Source organism: Hemiscyllium ocellatum, chromosome 42, assembly GCF_020745735.1.
Source record: "Hemiscyllium ocellatum isolate sHemOce1 chromosome 42, sHemOce1.pat.X.cur, whole genome shotgun sequence".
Taxonomy (NCBI): domain Eukaryota; kingdom Metazoa; phylum Chordata; class Chondrichthyes; order Orectolobiformes; family Hemiscylliidae; genus Hemiscyllium; species Hemiscyllium ocellatum.
In genome coordinates this window covers 28,249,923-28,267,205 of record NC_083442.1, presented here as the reverse complement: position 1 = coordinate 28,267,205, position 17,283 = coordinate 28,249,923, and the positions used below count along the sequence as shown (strand labels likewise).

At 43.5% G+C, this 17,283-nt stretch overlaps 1 protein-coding gene and 1 long non-coding RNA gene across 3 annotated transcripts in view; one reads left to right on the top strand and one right to left on the bottom strand.

Annotated features, from left to right (window-relative positions):
• The window catches only part of LOC132834651 (collagen and calcium-binding EGF domain-containing protein 1-like), a 159,669-nt gene extending 142,394 nt beyond the window's left edge, over nucleotides 1-17,275 (top strand). For both annotated transcript variants that reach the window (XM_060853571.1, XM_060853570.1), the window contains 4 exons: nucleotides 1,938-2,086; nucleotides 4,922-4,957; nucleotides 9,719-9,754; nucleotides 17,005-17,275. In XM_060853571.1, coding sequence (XP_060709554.1) covers nucleotides 1,938-2,086; nucleotides 4,922-4,957; nucleotides 9,719-9,754; nucleotides 17,005-17,196 — 413 coding nt within the window. In that variant the 3' untranslated portion in view covers nucleotides 17,197-17,275. The remainder of the gene's footprint in view (nucleotides 1-1,937; nucleotides 2,087-4,921; nucleotides 4,958-9,718; nucleotides 9,755-17,004) is intronic.
• The window catches only part of LOC132834820 (uncharacterized), a 149,487-nt gene that overhangs the window by 99,350 nt on the left and 32,854 nt on the right, over nucleotides 1-17,283 (bottom strand). The gene's annotated exons all lie outside the window — the stretch shown is intronic.

Sequence of the window (17,283 nt, the reverse complement as noted above, 5' to 3'; positions counted from 1 at the left end):
ATGGGGTGAAAAGAATAGTCTTTTCCCCAGGTTAGGGGAGTCCAGAACTAGAGGTTTAAGGTGAGAGGGGAAAGATTTAAAAGGGACATAAGGGGTAACTTTTTCACACAGAGGGTGATGTGTGTATGGAATAAATTGCCAGAGGTGTTGGTGGAGGCTGGTACAATTACAGTATTTGAAAGGCATTTGGATGAGTACATGAAAAGGGATTACAATAGAGGGATATGAGCCAAATGTTGTCAAACAGGACTAGATTAATTTAGGATATCTGCTTGGCATGGACAAGTTGAACGGAAGGACCTGCTTCCATGCTGTACAGCTCTCTGATTTCGTAAATGAGAGGATGGACAGACACCAAAGGTGGAACAGTGAAAGTTAGGGATGCAGTAAATGTCAGGACCAGCGAAGTGTAGATTTCTTGGAGGTTTATGGAGCTGGTCCTGCTATAGCATCTCATACAGAAGACGAAGGGAACACAGTCAGGGGCTGAAATAACTCTGCAAAGGCCAACATCCCATCACCAAGTCATTCTTTATTTACACATGAACAGTTCTTGACACAATAATGCCTCATACAGAATTAGGCACCTGCGTGTCAGTATCTCTGACACTTTAGGGTGGCATGGTGGCTCAGTGGTTAGCACTACTGCCTCACATTGTCAGGGACCCAGGGGATATGGAAGGGTGAGGTTATGGAGCAAATTCAAAGCAAGCTTGAGAATTTTAGCCGTCATTGAGAACTGCGGGCTATGTAGGAATAAGACTTGGATTAAAGCAAAGGCAAACAGGGTCTGGAAGATCTCAAGATTATGGACAGAGAATGTAACAGATCAGATAGGAGTGCACTGGAAAAGTTAGGTCAAGACATAACACGGTAACAGATCAGATAGGAGTGCACTGGAAAAGTTAGGCCTAGATGTAACACAGTAACAGATCAGATAGGAGTGCACTGGAAAAGTTAGGCCTAGACATAACACAGTGACAGATCAGATAGGAGTGCACTGGAAAAGTTAGGCCTAGACGTATCACAGTAACAGATCAGATAGGAGTACACTGGAAAAGTTAGGCCTAGACATAACACAGTGACAGATCAGATAGGAGTACACTGGAAAAGTTAGGCCTAGACGTATCACAGTAACAGATCAGATAGGAGTACACTGGAAAAGTTAGGCCTAGACGTAACATGGTAACAGATCAGATAGGAGTACACTGGAAAAGTTAGGTCAAGACATAACACGGTATGCATGAAGGAACTTTTGAGATTAATAAAGATTGAGACTGCAATTAACTTGACTGATTATCTCCACTTCCGAGCCACTAGTTCCACTGACCAAGGCTGAACCAGATCATCTATAACCTTGAACCCGAGTTAAGTTTCCTACTCCATATTCACGCTGTCACCAAAACTGCCTGCTTCCATTTCTGTAACAGTGTCATTTCTGCCCTTAGCTCACCCATCTGCTCCTACAGACCCCTCCCCATCTGTGCCTTTTCTCTTTTCACTCTTAACTAAACCAATGCTGTTGCTGTGGCTTCCCCAAATTCCAACCTCCATCAACGTGGACTCATCCAACTCTCTGCTACTTAGGAAGTCCTGTTCCCTCATTACCCTGTATTCCCTGACCTCCACTGGAATCGAATCCATCACCATACTGATTTTAAAAATCTCATTCTTATTTTCAAACACCTCCATGGTGTCAGCTCCCCCCCATCTCTGTAAATATCTCCAGCCCAACAATCCTCCAACATCAACTCCAGCCTCTTGCGTGTCTCAGATTTTAATCATTTCACAATTGGCCATTCAGGCGCTAAGCACAACCAAAACTATGAAATGCCTTGGATGATTTATTGCATTCAAGGTACTATCTATAAACAAGTGTGATTAATAAACTTTTACTATTTGTTCAGTAAACATTGCACCACTTTTTCTCATTCAAGGTCCACCAGGAAACCCAGGCCCAAAAGGCAGTATTGGACCGATGGGAGCTCCAGGACCGTCTGGCGCACGTGGACCCAGAGGTGACATGGGCCCAATGGGTCCCATCCCTGATCTATCCCACTTCAAGAGGGGAAGGCGAGGTCCAGTGGTAAATATGTGTCGTGTGTGTGTATCTGTGTGTCTCTGTGTGTGTGGCATGTGCATTTGTCTGTGTATGTTTCTTTGTGTGTGTTTCTGTGTGTGTGAGACTGTCTGTGTGTGTTTATGTGAGTGCATATATGTCTGTGTGTGTGTGTTTCTGAGTGTGCGTGTCTATACGCTGTGAGTGTTTGTATGTGTATCTGTGTTTGAGTGTATGTATGTCTGTGTGTGTCTGTGTGTGAGACTGAGAGACTCAGACAGACAGACAGAAAGAGAGGTGGTAGTCCCTCAGAATGAGGATGTTCCTTGCTCATGGCAAGAACCTGTACCTGCAGTCTTTTAACACAGAGAGGCTGTATTGCTGCAGGTACCACATGGTTCTAGCTGACTAGAGACCCTCTTATTCTGACTGACTGTTCGAGGCATTTTACCGAGGTTACTATCCTTGGTGGATCAAATCCTGGAACTCCTTTCCTAACCACACTCTGGGGGTACCTACATTCTGGGGACTGCAATGATTAAAGATGGCCGCTCACCACCACCTTCTCAAGTGCAATTTGGGATGCATCATAAATGCTTGGCCAACCAGCGATGCCCACATCGCGGGAATGGATTTAAAAAGAAGAAAAGGTTAAAGGATGACCTAATGATGAAGGGGTTTGAGCCAGGTGAATGGGCAGCAAGTGTTTTCACTGTTGAAGAGACTAAAGCTAAAGCTTACAAACATTTAATAGCCAGTAATTGATTAGGGAATTACCCAGAAACCTGTTGGAATGCAGAAAGCATGAGAGTGATTGAGGTAAATAGCAAAGATGCATTAGAAGAAACAAGATAAGCACATAATGGAGACTGGAATGTTTGATAGGGTTTGACAAAGTAGGACAGAAGGTGTGTGTGAAGCAAGAACATTACATCAAGCATTTGGGCTGAATGGCCTGTTTCGGTGCCAGACGAAACAGGCCATTCAATGTACTTTTAGGCAAGTGTTCATGCATTACATTATGCAATGTAATTATTGGACATATATCTGCGTCTGTTTATTAGTGTAGTTTTCTATCAGACATGTCAAGTCATGTATCAGTCTTGCATGAAAGCTAACTTTTGTAACACTTCTGAAAGACATAATGAGATGAAATAACTTGGTGTTGCTGGTGATCAGACAGATGTTGTGCATATAAGCACAGAAGGACTTGCATTTGATTCGGACTAGACCCCAGGATGCACAGTGGCTCAGTGGTTAGTGCTGCTGCCTCACAGCACTAGGGACTTGAGTTTGATTCCACCCTCGGGTGGCTGTCTGTGTGGAGTTTGTACATTCTCCCTGTGGGTCCCCCCTGGGTGCTCTGGTTCCCTGGTACAGTCCAAAGATGTGCAGGTTATATGGATTAGCCATGCTAAATTATCCACAATGTCCAGGGATGTGCAGGCTAGGTGGATTAGCCATTACAAATGCAGGTTTATGAGGGAGGAGAGTGGGATGCTCTTTGGACGGTCATTGTGGACTTGATGGGTCAAATGGCTTACTTCCACACTGTAGGGATTCTTTGGAAACACATCTTCCATTCTATGAATTTCCCCAATTCACTACAGTTGCAGACTGTTTCAATAGTTTCTTTGACATGTTTAAGCCTTACATCCCGTGAGTGTCTCTTCCTCCCCTCCCCCCCCCCCCCCCCCCCCACCTCTCTCTCTCTCTCTCTCTTGATTTACATACACAGCCAGCTTTAGCTGTAGCAATCCTCTTTCAAAAAGTACAGTTTGAATTATGAATTAAAAAGGTCAGAAGTACTTTGGACTTCTGACTGCCACTATAACAAGTTATGTTGCACCTTTTGTGACGCCTAGATATCCGAAGCACTTCACATCTAGTTAAGTATTTTATATTTTGTAATCTGAACATTAAAACAGTCGGTATGTCCACAACACATCCTCAGCACCAATGTGAGGATGTTTTAAGGTGTTGCTTGAGTGATAAATATTAGGGGAAATCTCTCCTGTTCTCCTTTGAAATATTTCTGTGGATCTTTCAAAACCACTTAGAAGGGTCAATGGGACTTTGATTTCTATCTCACGAACCAACTGTACCTTCCTAGCAGGTAGTGGTCACACACAGCATCAAGCCTAGAGTACAGGCTACTCAAAGCCACAAACCCACAACTCAGAGAGACAAGAGTGTAAAACAGCTACAACCCAGTGAAAAGTCACCTTATGAGAATGTCTTCGTGTTGTTCTGGGCTTGACCATCATTTGTTCTGATGTTGAAAGTGGGGGTGGGGATCAGAGTTCATAGGGGGTGGGGGGGTAGGGCAGGGCAACTGAGAGTGAAGGACTGCTTGATGAGTGTCAGCCTTACATGTTCTGGGAACAACAGAGAAACAATTCGGGCAAGGAAGCTACACTAATGTAGATTTAAAATGGGTCTCTTTTCAGGGCATGTTCCATGAAAAGTCACTAGTCACTGGTTGATTTCACTGGGACTTGTGTGGGGCGGTTGAGTTGACAAAAAGCCCCATGTCTCCATGACCAACAGATACTCACCATTCTATTATCAGCTCTCAGACGACACTCACTCACCCTGACCTCTAAAAAGGATAATGTACAAGTCTTTCGCCACCTTCAAATTAACCAAGAGTTTGAAGAGACGATAAATCCCCATTGCTTTCTCCATGACAGTGACAGTCGACTTGCCAAACTATCAGTGCCCAGTTCCCTTTCACTTTTAATTGTGACAGTTTGAAATCTGGCATTCTTGCATTTGTCCTGATAAGTACTTTGACAACATGACTCTCTTTTCAGCAATACTGAATATTTTGCAGACTAAAACTATCCGTTATATTTCTAGGGCGCACCTGGAACACCAGGAAAGAATGGATTGAAGGTACCATTTTATCTGCATCATTTTTGCAGAACAATACATACTATTGTAATGAAGCCAGTTTCCTCATTTGTAACATGCTTCAGCCCATACACCAAAGGTTGTATGACTAGAATGTTCTTGAGAAAATGCATGTGATCCTCATTGGTTTAAAAGTTGAATTATACAGAATTTCCAGCACAGATACAGGCCATTTGACCCAACTGTTCATGTTCTACATGAGTCACTTCCCTCTTCATTTCACCCAATCAGCATTATTTGGTATTTAAAAACAGACCAGTTAAATACTGAGATGTATGGAATGGGGAAACCTCAAGGCCTATTGCCGATTTTTTGCTGATTTCCACTAGTGTTACAGTAGCTGCACTCAGCCAGGGCTTTCCCTCCTCATCACGGAAATCCTTGATGAATATTTTACATTGGAACTCACAAAGGAGAAGGACATGATGGATGATGAGTCTGGAGAAGGGTATTTTGATATTCAAGGGCATGTCCATATAAAAAAGGAGGAAATTTTGGCTGTTTTGAAAAGTAGTTAGGTCGACAAGTCCCCAGGACCTGATGGGATCGATCCCAGAATGCTGAGGGGAGCAGGTGAGGAAATTGCTGGTCCCTTGTACAAAATCCCTATATCATCCTTAGTCATAGGAGGGGTCTCAGAGAACTGGGGAATAGCCAACGATGTTCCTTTGTTTAAGAAGGGCAACAAGGGATAAATGGGAAATTACAGGCTGGTGAGCCTTACATCAATGGTAGAGAAATTATTGGAGAAGATTCTTAGGGATAGGATTTACACACATTTAGCAAAATATGGACTTATTAGTGATAACTAGCGCAACTTTGTGTGGGGAAGGTCGTATCTCATAAACTCGAGTTTTTTGAGGAAGTAACAAAGATGAGTGATGAGGGCAGGGCAGTGGATACTGTCTATATGGACCTTACCCTTGCCTTTGACAAGATCCCTCATGGCAGACTGATATGAAAGGTGAAGTCACATGGGATCTTTGCTCAGCTGGTAAGATGGAAACAGAACTGGATTAGTCACCAAAGATGAGGGTAGAGGTGGAAGGATGTTTTTCTGACTGGAGATGTATGACCAGTAGTGTTCTGCAGGGACCAGTGCAGGGGCCCCTGTTGTTTGGAATATATATCAATGATCTGGAGGAGAATGTAGGTAACCTGATTAGTGTGTTGCAAATGACACAAAGAATGGGAGAGCTGTTCATAGTGAAGAGGATTGCAGATGGAATTTAATCCGGACAAGTGTCAGGTGATGCATTTTGGAAGATCTAATTAAGTGGGGAAGCATACAGTAAATGGCAGAACCACTTAGTAGTATCAACATACATTTCCACAAGTCCACAGCTCCCTGAAAGTGGCAACACAAGTGGATAAGGTGGTCAAAAAGGCATATAACATTGCTTGCCTTCATTGGTTGAATCATAGAGTATAAAAATTGTTGTGGTTCTGTTCGCCGAGCTGGGAGTTTTTGTTGCAAACGTTTCGTCCCCTTTCTAGGTGACATCCTCAGTGCTTGGGAGCCTCCTGTGAAGCGCTTCTGTGCTGATTCCTCCGGCATTTATAGTGGTTTGAATCTGCCGCTTCCGGTTGTCAGTTGCTGTCCGCTGTAGTGGCCGGTATATAGGGTCTAGGTCGATGTGTCTGTTGATAGAATGGCACTCATCCACAAATTCTATCAACAGACACATTGACCTAGACCCTATATACCGGCCACTGCAGCGGACAGCAACTGACAACCGGAAGCGGCAGATTCAAACCACTATAAATGCCGGAGGAATCATGACAGAAGCGCTTCACAGGAAGCTCCCAAGCACTGAGGATGTCACCTGGAATGGAGACGAAACGTTTACTACAAAAACTCCCAGCTCGGTGAACAGAACCACAACAACGAGCACCCGAGCTACAAATCTTCTCACAAAGTATAAAAATTGGCATGTTATGTTGCAGCTGGGTAAAACTTTAAGTTAGGGAACATTTAGAATGTTGTGCACAGTTTGGGTCACCATATGACCAGAAGGATGTGGAGGCTTTCGAGATGGCACAGAAACAGTTTAGCAGGATGTTGCCTGGTTTGGAGGGTAGTAGCTATGAGAGTTTGGGCAAACTTGGTTTGTTTTCACTTGAACATCTAACGATAAGGCGATAGACCTGATAGGAGTTTACAACATTAAAATGGATCTTTGGAGTCTTTTTTCCCAGGGTAGAAATGTCAACTACTAGGAGGCATAGGTTTAGACAGAAAAGGTTTTTAGTTTAGAAAGGCATTGTGTGTCAGTGTAGTCTTGATGGGCTAAAGAGCCTGTATGTGTTCTGTCCTGTTCTTTCTGTTGAACATTTGTGGATGAAATCAAGCCTATTGTGACATTTCTCAGTTTGATAGCCATTTGGCAGATCCTGCTTAACTCACACATTGATGAGTTACTGGGGAAGGTTGGGTAGTGATAGGAACACTGTGTGCCACCAAAAGTACAGTGCTGCAGGCTAGCAAGCCAAAGGGATGAGGAATGTAAATGAAGCCAAAATAAGAATTTTAGCAGTAAGGCATAGTTTGTGTTGGGCATGAACCAGGAAACGCAGAAGAGACAATTGGTCCTCCATATAATTAACCCAAGCAGCATTCAATTAGTACACAGTGAAATGCAACCGCTCCCAAATGAGGTCAAGGGCATTCATGGCCAAGGAAGAAATGGTGGCTACCAAACCAGGACAAACTCACTGCCCTGTTTCAAGGAGTCGCTTTTATATTTGCCTGTGATGTACTAAGTTTTACCTGAAGGGAAGAGGGCAGTGCCATACCCTCTGAGGAGTCAGCCTTCAAATTCAGGAGTGGATTTTGAACTCATGGGTTTCTGTCTCATTATGGAGTCGAGGCTAGAATTTGCTCACTGAGACCTTACCTTCTAATATGCAACAATCTGCACTCATCTGGATGTAAATTCCATTTGCCACTGTGTTGCCCAATTACAAGACATGGTCAGGATTGTGTGCTCCAAGTCTGACAGTAGAGGTTGACTCAGCTGAACCCACTGAATCAGAGGCCTGAATGCTACCATGTGAACTAGGTTAATGTGTAGTGTTCCCTGTCCTGTGTCCTGATGAGGCAAAAACAATGACTGCAGATGCTGGAAACCAGATTCTGGATTAGTGGTGCTGGAAGAGCACAGCAGTTCAGACAGCATCCGAGGAGCAGTAGAGTCGACGTTTTGGGCAGAAGCCCTTCATCAGGAATACAGGCAGAGTGCATGAAGGATGGAGAGATCAGTGAGAGGAGGATAGGGGTGGGGAGAAAGTAGCATAGAGTACAATAGGTGAGTGGGGGAGGGGATGAAGGTGATAAGTCGGGGAGGAGGGTGGAGTGTATAGGCGGAAAAGAAGATAGGCAGGTAGGACAAGTCATGGGGACAGTGCTAAGCTGGAAGTTTGGAACTGGGGTGAGGTGGGGGAAGGGGAAATGAGGAAACTATTGAAGTCCACATTGATACTGTGTCCTGATGATGCTTGAGATGTCCCCTGCAAAATATCGAAGTTCAGCAACTGACCATTGCAACTGTGCCCAGACTGTTTCTGCTCCCTGGTCAAAAATATGTGATGCTAGGGCAGTGAAAACACCTTATCAGTTTATTTGTAATGGACAAAAACAGACAGCAGTTCACAATGACTTAGTACACACAAAGCTGTAAAATGCAACTTGTCCATTATAAAAACAGCCATCCTACTGAACGGTTCATTTATTTATTGGATTGATTTTAGTAGTGGAGTAGATCTATCAATATCTAATTAAGATGTTTACTGAATATCACTGATATATTCCAATAGGAATGATTAGATTAGATTCCCAACAGTGTGGGAACAGGCCCTTCGACCCAACCAGTCCACACCGATCCTCCGAAGAGTAACCCACCCAGATCCATATCCCTCTGACTAATGCACCTAGCACAATGGGCAATTTAGCATGTCCAATTCACCTGACCTGCACATCTTTGGACTGTGGGATGAAACTGGAGCACTGGGACGAAACTCATACAGACACGGGGAGAATGTGCAAACTCCACACAAACAGTCATCCGAGGCTAGAATTGAACCTGGGACCCTGGTGCTGTGAGGCAGCAGTGCTAACCACTGAGCCACCGTGCCACTCCCTCCTTTACTCTTTTCACTCCTTTATTTTCTAAATAAATTCTCAACATAGTGGCTGAGTGGTGAGCGCTGCTGCCCCACAGTGCTCAGGATATGGATTTGATTCTACCTCCTCGGGCAACTGTGTAGTTGTGTGGAGTTTACATATTCTCCCTGTGTTTGCATGGGTTTCTTCTGGGTGCTCCGATTTCCTCCCACAGTCCAAAGCTGGCTAGGTGGATTGGTCATGGGAAATACATGCTTATAGGGAAAGAGTAGGGGAATTGATCTGGATAAGATGCTCTTGAAAGGGTTGGTGTGGACTCGATGGGCCAAATGGCCTGCCTCTACACAATAGGGATTCTATAATTTGACAACTACAACTATCAATCATGACTCCTTTGCATAAAACATATTTGCCAGCTCTCTACAAATGGGTTTACTTTGTTATTTGACGATATGCACTGCCTTCAAGAGGATGTTCATCCAAACAGATTCAGTCCTAACCTTGCACAGCAGGACATGCTGCCAATCCTGGTAAGTGGAAGAGAGGGAGGTATTGTCTTTGTTATGCCTCTGGTCCAAAAACCAACAACTAATTTGTGAACCTTTACTGATCTTTTCCAGGGTGAAAGAGGTCATCCAGGACCACGCGGACTACCAGTAAGAAAGATAACTTGAGTGCGCGGGGAAATATTAGTTTTTGAACCAATTATAGACGTCTAGAATGAGAAGTCATTGATATAGGTTAAGCAATGGCAGAATTAAAGCAGATGAGCGGGAATTACTTCTCTCTGTGGAATTCACTGCTCCAGAGTGTGGTGGATCCCAGCTCATTTAGTAAACATAAGGAGGAGATGGATTTTTAATTAGTAACAGGTTAAAGAGTTATAGAAAATGGGCAAGAAAGTGGAGTTGAGACAGAGATGAGATCATGCCATGATCATATTGAATGGTAAAGCAGGCTCGAGGGGCTGAATGGCCTGCTCCTGTTCCTCGTTCTTACGTTATGTTCTTATATCTATCTGCGTAGAAGATCAGAAAGCATTAATTATGTACCATAGAATATCTACATGTTAAAAGTGCAAACAGAGGAAGGCATTCATTTCGTGTGGAGGTCAATCGCAGGTTAATTGCTACAGGTGAAAGAAATTGCAGATTAACCTGGAGCCAAAACGTTACACAGATTTGACAATCTGATAACTTCTCGAGCAGCAAGTAACTTGTACCTGATTTTGAGGATTGATTTAGACATTTTCAGCATGGTGTGTCCTTTAAGAAACATACCATCATTCATCCCTAGGTTACCAATGAACAGCGCACTGAGAAATGAATGAACTTTGAACACACGGACGTTTGAAGGAAATCTTTTGGGAACCTGTTCAAAAACTGAACTGAATGAGTCCCAAACTTCAGTTTAAGTACATTTATGACAGATGATTGTTGCTGTTTTATTAACATTGACGCCATTGACAGGAAGGAGAAATGCAATGAATGCTCTTTTTTTTTGTCCACTTTCAACAGTACACAGCATAATTATCAGAATGACTCAGGTTTTACTTAGTTTCAGGGTTGTGAGCAACATTCTCATTTTGCCGTGTGAGATGAGGTCACAAGGCTAAAGATAGGACAGAGCAACAGGATCATTCGGCCCTTCAATTGTGCTGGACGGAAACATACAGAACACACTATGTCAGGAGGACCTGAAGCAAAATGAGACTTAAAACTTAATTCATCCTAAATGCACTTGAGCAAGTTTGATTGTACGTTTAATTCCAGAGAATGTTGATCGTAATTGCTCAACTGCTGTTTGCACTTCCAGAATCTCCTCCCATTCGTTTTGTTTCTTTAATTTAATTGGTAAAAAAAACTTGCAAACACTGTGAAATAAGGAACAAACAATGCAAAAATGGCATAACAGAGAATAGTGTCAAGAGTGTAGTGTTGGAAAAGCACAGCAAGTCAGGCAGCATCTGAAGAACAGGAGAATCACCTGCACTTTGGATGCTGCCTGACCTGCTGTGCTTTTCCAGCACCACACTCTCGACTCTGATCTCCAGCATCTGCAGCCCTCACTTCCCCATTACAGAGAATAGACACAATAACTACAAATGTAGTTTAGAAAAACTGGAGGGATATAAATAAAGAATGAGCAGGTTTTCAACAAGGAAAAGAACAACACAAAAGGTTGCTTGATGCTTTGTTAGGGTGTTGGGGGCACAAGTGGAGGTGTTGGAAGGCATAAAGGCAAGAAGGAAGGGGAATAAAGAGGACATTGATGCAAGATACTAAAGGCTCAAAACAGTCGATGCACTCGAGGAGAATTCTCCACCAAGTGGAGATTAATTCTCGTCTAATGCATCTGCTCCTCTTCATTTAAATATTAGACAGTTCATTCAGCTTTCTGCATTGTATGTGCAGTGTTTAATGGTTTGATTTGATTTATGGTAATCACATGTACCTAAATACAGTGAAAAGCTTTGCTTTGTGAGCAGTATAGGCATGATCATAGCAAGTAAGGACATATAAATCATAGGGTGCTTTGACCAGGGCAAGGCATACAAGGTTGCACGAAGGTGTACAAAGCAAGATCAACATTATTTGAAGTTAGAGAGGTCCATTCAGCAGCCTATTAACAGTGAAGGCATTGTGGATGTTTATTGCTTGTGTGGGACACATGTGGGTATTCCTGTTCTCTCAGAAGGTCTACATCAGGGCTTCCCAAAGTGGGGCTTGGGCTGATAAGTGGCAAGTAATATTAGCACTCCACAAGTGCCAGGAAATGACGATGTCCAATGAGACAGAATCTGACCATCTGCCCTTGACATTCAATGGTATCACCGTCACTGAATTCCCCATCATCAACACTATGGGGGTGGTACCATTGATTAGAAAGTGAGCTGTATAAATACAATGGCCAGGAGAGGAGGCCAGATACAGGGAACTGTGTGGTGAATAACTCACTTCCTGACTCTCCAGTGCCTGTCCAACATCTTCCAGGTACAAGTCAAGAGTGTGATGGAATAGTCTCCACTGGATGGATGAAGATCCAGCAATATCTGAAGAAGCTTGAAATCTTCCAGGACAAGCTCGCTTGATGGACACCCTTCAGCACCAATTCAGAGTCACAGCAATGTGTCACTGAAATGCTTTACAACAATTCACTCTGGCTCCTTCGACAGTGCATTCCAAACCTGCATACATGACCATCCAGAAGGACAAGGGCAGCTGGTACATGAGAATGTCACTGTCTGTAGGTTCCCCTCCAAATGACTCACCATCCTGACTTGAATGGTGTTCCTTCAAAGTTGCTGGGACAAACTCCTGGAATTCCCCTCCAAACTGCACTATAGACGGATCTAGGCCACACGGATTGCCACCACCTTCTCAAGGGGCAGTTGGGGATGGATAGTAAATACTGAACCAGCCAGCAAAGTCACGAACTAATAGTTTTTTTTCTTAGAAAAGGTGCTGGACAGTTAAATGAAGAAAGTGAAACCCCATAATGGGGTTTCTCTCCAACTTTATCAAATTGGAAGTTATGAAAGGTCTTTGCACCTGGGTCACCACTAAAAGCAGGCAACAGGGAGGATGGAGCGAGATGGAGGAACTCCCTTGAAGAACAGCCTAGAGATGCTTCAACCCTGAGTTGGTAGGGAGGGCCAGAAAGCTGCTGATATCCCTGAAACCAAGAGGCCACCTCCAGGTGGCTGTATTGTCCTCCGCAGCCTCTACTGCTTGAAAGATCCCAGTCAACCTCTGATTGAAGTATTAGAAATAAGATTGATGAGCTTGAGGCTCTTTTGGAAATTGGCAGCTACAATATTGTGGGGATAACTGAGACGTGCCTTCAAGCAGACAGGGCCTGGGAAATGAATATTCAAGCCTATACGTGCTATCGTAAGGACAAACTGATGGGCAGAGGGGGTGGGGTGGCCATGTTGGTAAGGGATGATATTCAGTCCCTTGCGCAGGGGGACCTAGAATCAGGGAATGTAGAGTCATTATGGATAGAGCTGAGAAATTCTAAGGGTAGAAAGACCCTCTTGGGAGTTATCGACAGGCCCCCAAACAGTAGTATGGATGTAAGGTGTAAGTTGAATAAGGAGCAGAAATTGGCCTGTCACAAAGATGTTACTACAGTTGCTATGGGGAATTTCAAATTCAGGGAGACTGGGAGAATCAGGATGGTATTGGACTTCAAGAGACTTTGTGGAGTGCCTCAGAGATGTATTCTTAGAACAACTGGTGCTGGAGCCTACCAGGGAGAAGGCAATTCTGGATCTGGTATTGTGCAACGAACCAGAATTGATCAGGGACCTCGAAGTGAAGGAGCCATTGGGAAGTAGTGACCATAATACAATAAGCTTCAATCTGCAATTTGAAAGGGAGAGGGTATAATCGGTAGTGTCAATATTTCAGCTGAATAAAGGGAACTATGGAGCTATGAGAGAGGAGCTGGCCAAAGTTCAATGGTGCAATACCTTAGCAGGGATGACAGTGGAGGAACAATGGCAGATATTTCTGGGTATAATACAGAAGATGCAGGATCAGTTCATTCCAAAAAGGAAGAAAGATCCTATGAGGAGGCAGGGGTGGCCGGCTGACAAGGGAAGTTAAGAAACATATAAAGTCAAAAGAGAGAAAGTATAACATAGCAAAGATAAGTGGGAAAACGGAGGACTGGGAAGCTTTTAAAGAACAACAGAGGATTACTAAGAAGGAAATACACAGAAAAAAATTAGGTATGAAGGTAAACTGGCCAAAAATATAAAAGAGGATAGTAAAAGCTTTTTTAGGTATGTGAAGGGGAAAGAAATGGTTAAGACTAAAATTGGTGTTGGAGAGACTGTCAGGTCTGAAGGCTGATAAGTCCCTGTGGCCTGATGGTCTACATCCCAGGGTACTGAAGGAGGTGGCTCTAGAAATCATGGATGTGTTGGTGATTATTTTCCAGAGTTCGATAGATTCAGGATCAGTTCCTGCGGATTGGAGAGTGGCTAATGTTGTACCACTTTTTAAGAAAGGAGCGAGAGAGAAAGCAGGAAGTTATAGACCAGTTAGTCTGACCTCAGTGGTGGGAAAGATGTTGGAGTCAATTATAAAGGATGAAATTACGATGCATCAGGATAGCAGTAACAGGATAGGTCAGAATCAGCATGGATTTATGAAGGGGAAATCATGCTTGACTAATCTTCTCGAATTTTTTGAGGATGTAACTCTGAAGATGGACAAGGGAGATCCAGTGGATGTAGTGTAACTGGACTTTCAGAAAGCCTTTGATAAAGTCCCACATAGAGGTTAGTGAGCAAAATTAGGGCGCATGGTATTGGGGGCAAAGTACTGACTTGGATTGAAAATTGGTTGGCTGACAGGAAACAAAGAGTAGTGATAAACGGCTCCCTTTCGGAATGGCAGGCGGTGACCAGTGGGGTACCGCAGGGATCAGTGCTGGGACCACAGTATTTTACAAAATATATTAATGATATAGAAGATGGGATTAATATTGGTATGAGCAAATTTGCTGATGATACTAGGCTGGGTGGCAGGGTGGAATGTGAGGAGGATGTTAGGAAATTACAGGGTGACCTGGACAGGTTAGGTGAGTGGACAGATGCATGGCAGATGCAGTTTAATGTGGATAAATGTATGGTTATCCAATTTGGTGGCAAGAACTGGAAGGCAGATTACTACCTAAATGGAGTCAAGTTAGGTAAAGGGGCAGTACAAAGAGATCTGGGCATTCTTGTACACCGGTCAATAAAGGCAAGCATGCAGGTACAGCAGGTAGTGAAGAAAGCTAATAGCATGCTGGCCTTCATAACAAGAGAGATTGAGTACAGAAGCAAAGAGGTTCTTCTGCAGCTGTACAGGCCCCTGGTGAGACCACACCTGGAGTACTGTGTGCAGCTCTGGTCTCCACATTTGAGGAAAGACATTCTGGCTATTGAGGGAGTGCAGTGTAGGTTCACAAGGTCAATTCCTGGAATGGCGGGACTATCTTATGTTGAAAGATTGGAGCGACTGGGCTTGTATACCCTTGAGTTTAGAAGACTGAGAAGGGATCTGATTGAGACGTATAAGATTATTAAAGGATTGGACACTCTGGAGGCAGGAAACATGTTTCCACTGATGGCTGAGTCCCGAACCAGAGGACACAGCTTAAAAATAAGGGGTAGGCCATTTAGGACAGAGATGAGGAGAAACTTCTTCACCCAGAGAGTGGTGGGTGTGTGAAATGCTTTGCCCCAGAGGGCAGTGGAGGCCCAGTCTCTAGATTCGTTTAAGAAAGAGTTGGATAGAGCTCTCAAGGATAGTGGAATCAAGGGTTATGGAGATAAGGCAGTAACAGGATACTGATTGAGGATGATCAGCCATGATCATAATGAAGGGTGGTGCAGGCTCGAAGGGCAGAATGGCCTACTCCTGCACCTATTGTCTATTGACAATAGCACCTAAGTAGCCATACTGAAAGGCTCATTTGGCTTCATCAATGGGAGCAAGGGAATCGGCAAAACTCCCCATCCAGCCACTAGTGCTTGTGCTTCCCCTATATCACTGGTTAGTGAGTTCCCTCGATCTCAGTCCCCTATCAACAAGGTGTCAAATGGATTTCCGTGCCCTGTTTTGCATCATATTGCAGGCTGGCGATGTTCCTGCTTTTTCAAGAACATCTGTACAAAAGCAGCAGCCGCTGCACCTGGAGATATTTTGTTTTCTCTACAGTTTAATGCAACTTTGATGTTACACTTCAGAGATTACTGACATGCACAAGTGCTTTTATGTTCAACACAGGAAGTCTGCAAAACTGGCAAGATAACTGATAACAAGAATGGAATTTGGAACAAGTAGGGGAAAGCAAGGGATTTTGAATCTGACTGATGCAGAAAAGTAACTATTGCATGCTTTTAGAACAAGTGAATTTAAATTTCACACCTTGTCCATACCTTCAAGAGTAGTGTCACACGATCAATGCTGGTGACGCACTATCACATCGTGCAACGATGTTAACACAAGGTGAGAAGGAAAAAATTGGAATTTCACTAAGACCGTGTAGAAATGCCAATTTATCAATACACAATCACTTCAAAAGAAAAAAAAGATTTGTATTGATATTGTGTTCTTCAAGGCGAGCAAAAATCCCAAATTTACAAGACACTCTGGATGGGTATATCAATAGGAAGGGATATGAGCCAAATATTGGCAAATGGAACTAGATTAAGTTAAGATATCTGGTCGGCATTGACAAGTTGGACCGATGGTTGCAAATGTGTTGCTGGTTAAAGCACAGCAGGTTAGGCAGCATCCAAGGAGTAGGAAATTCGACGTTTCGGGCATAAGCCCTTCATCAGGAATGAGGAGAGTGTGCCAAGCAGGCTAAGATTTTTTACCCGAAGTTGGACCGATGGGTCTGTTTTCATGCTGTACAGCTCTATGTCTCCATGACTAAATGCTTTTGAATATTGCTGTATTGTAGGAAATACAACAGCCAATTTGCACAAGCCAGCTTACTTTACTTTTTATGATGTCGATTGAGAAATACATTTTGGTCAGACCAGCTGCTCTTTTTCAAAATTGTTTTACCTCCATACAAACAGACAGAAAAGGCCTCAGCTCAGCACCATGTCTTAAAGGCAACATGTCTGCCAGTGCAGTGCTTGTGGTTCCAATCTGACCAACCTTCTGATGTCACCCCTAATCCTGGCTTCTCTCCCACACAAACAAATCAACATTCAGCTGAAAGATCTACTCTCCCTTACAATCAATCATAAAGTATTTTTAAGATACAGCATGAAGAAAGTTAAATAAAATACTCCCTTGAACAAAATTGTACAGAAGGGTTTGCTATAGGATTGGAAAGAAATTATTGATGGACCATGTGATGACCGTATTGGATTTTGTTTTATCTACAGGGCCCTCCTGGATCATTTGACTTCCTCTTACTGATGATGGCTGATATCAGACATGACATAATCGAACTGCAGGAGCGGGTGTTTGGTGAACGACGAGGCATTACCCTTGACACACTGCCCCTGGATGCACAAGAGACAGGTTCTGGGCAAGAGAAGGTGGTCCCTACACAACCTGGCAGTCACAGCAGGTGACCAGACTACCCCAGAATGTTAAATAACACTTCATCTGCTGGATCTCCGTCTCTATCTCATTGTACTAGTATGTGAATTAGTCCAATC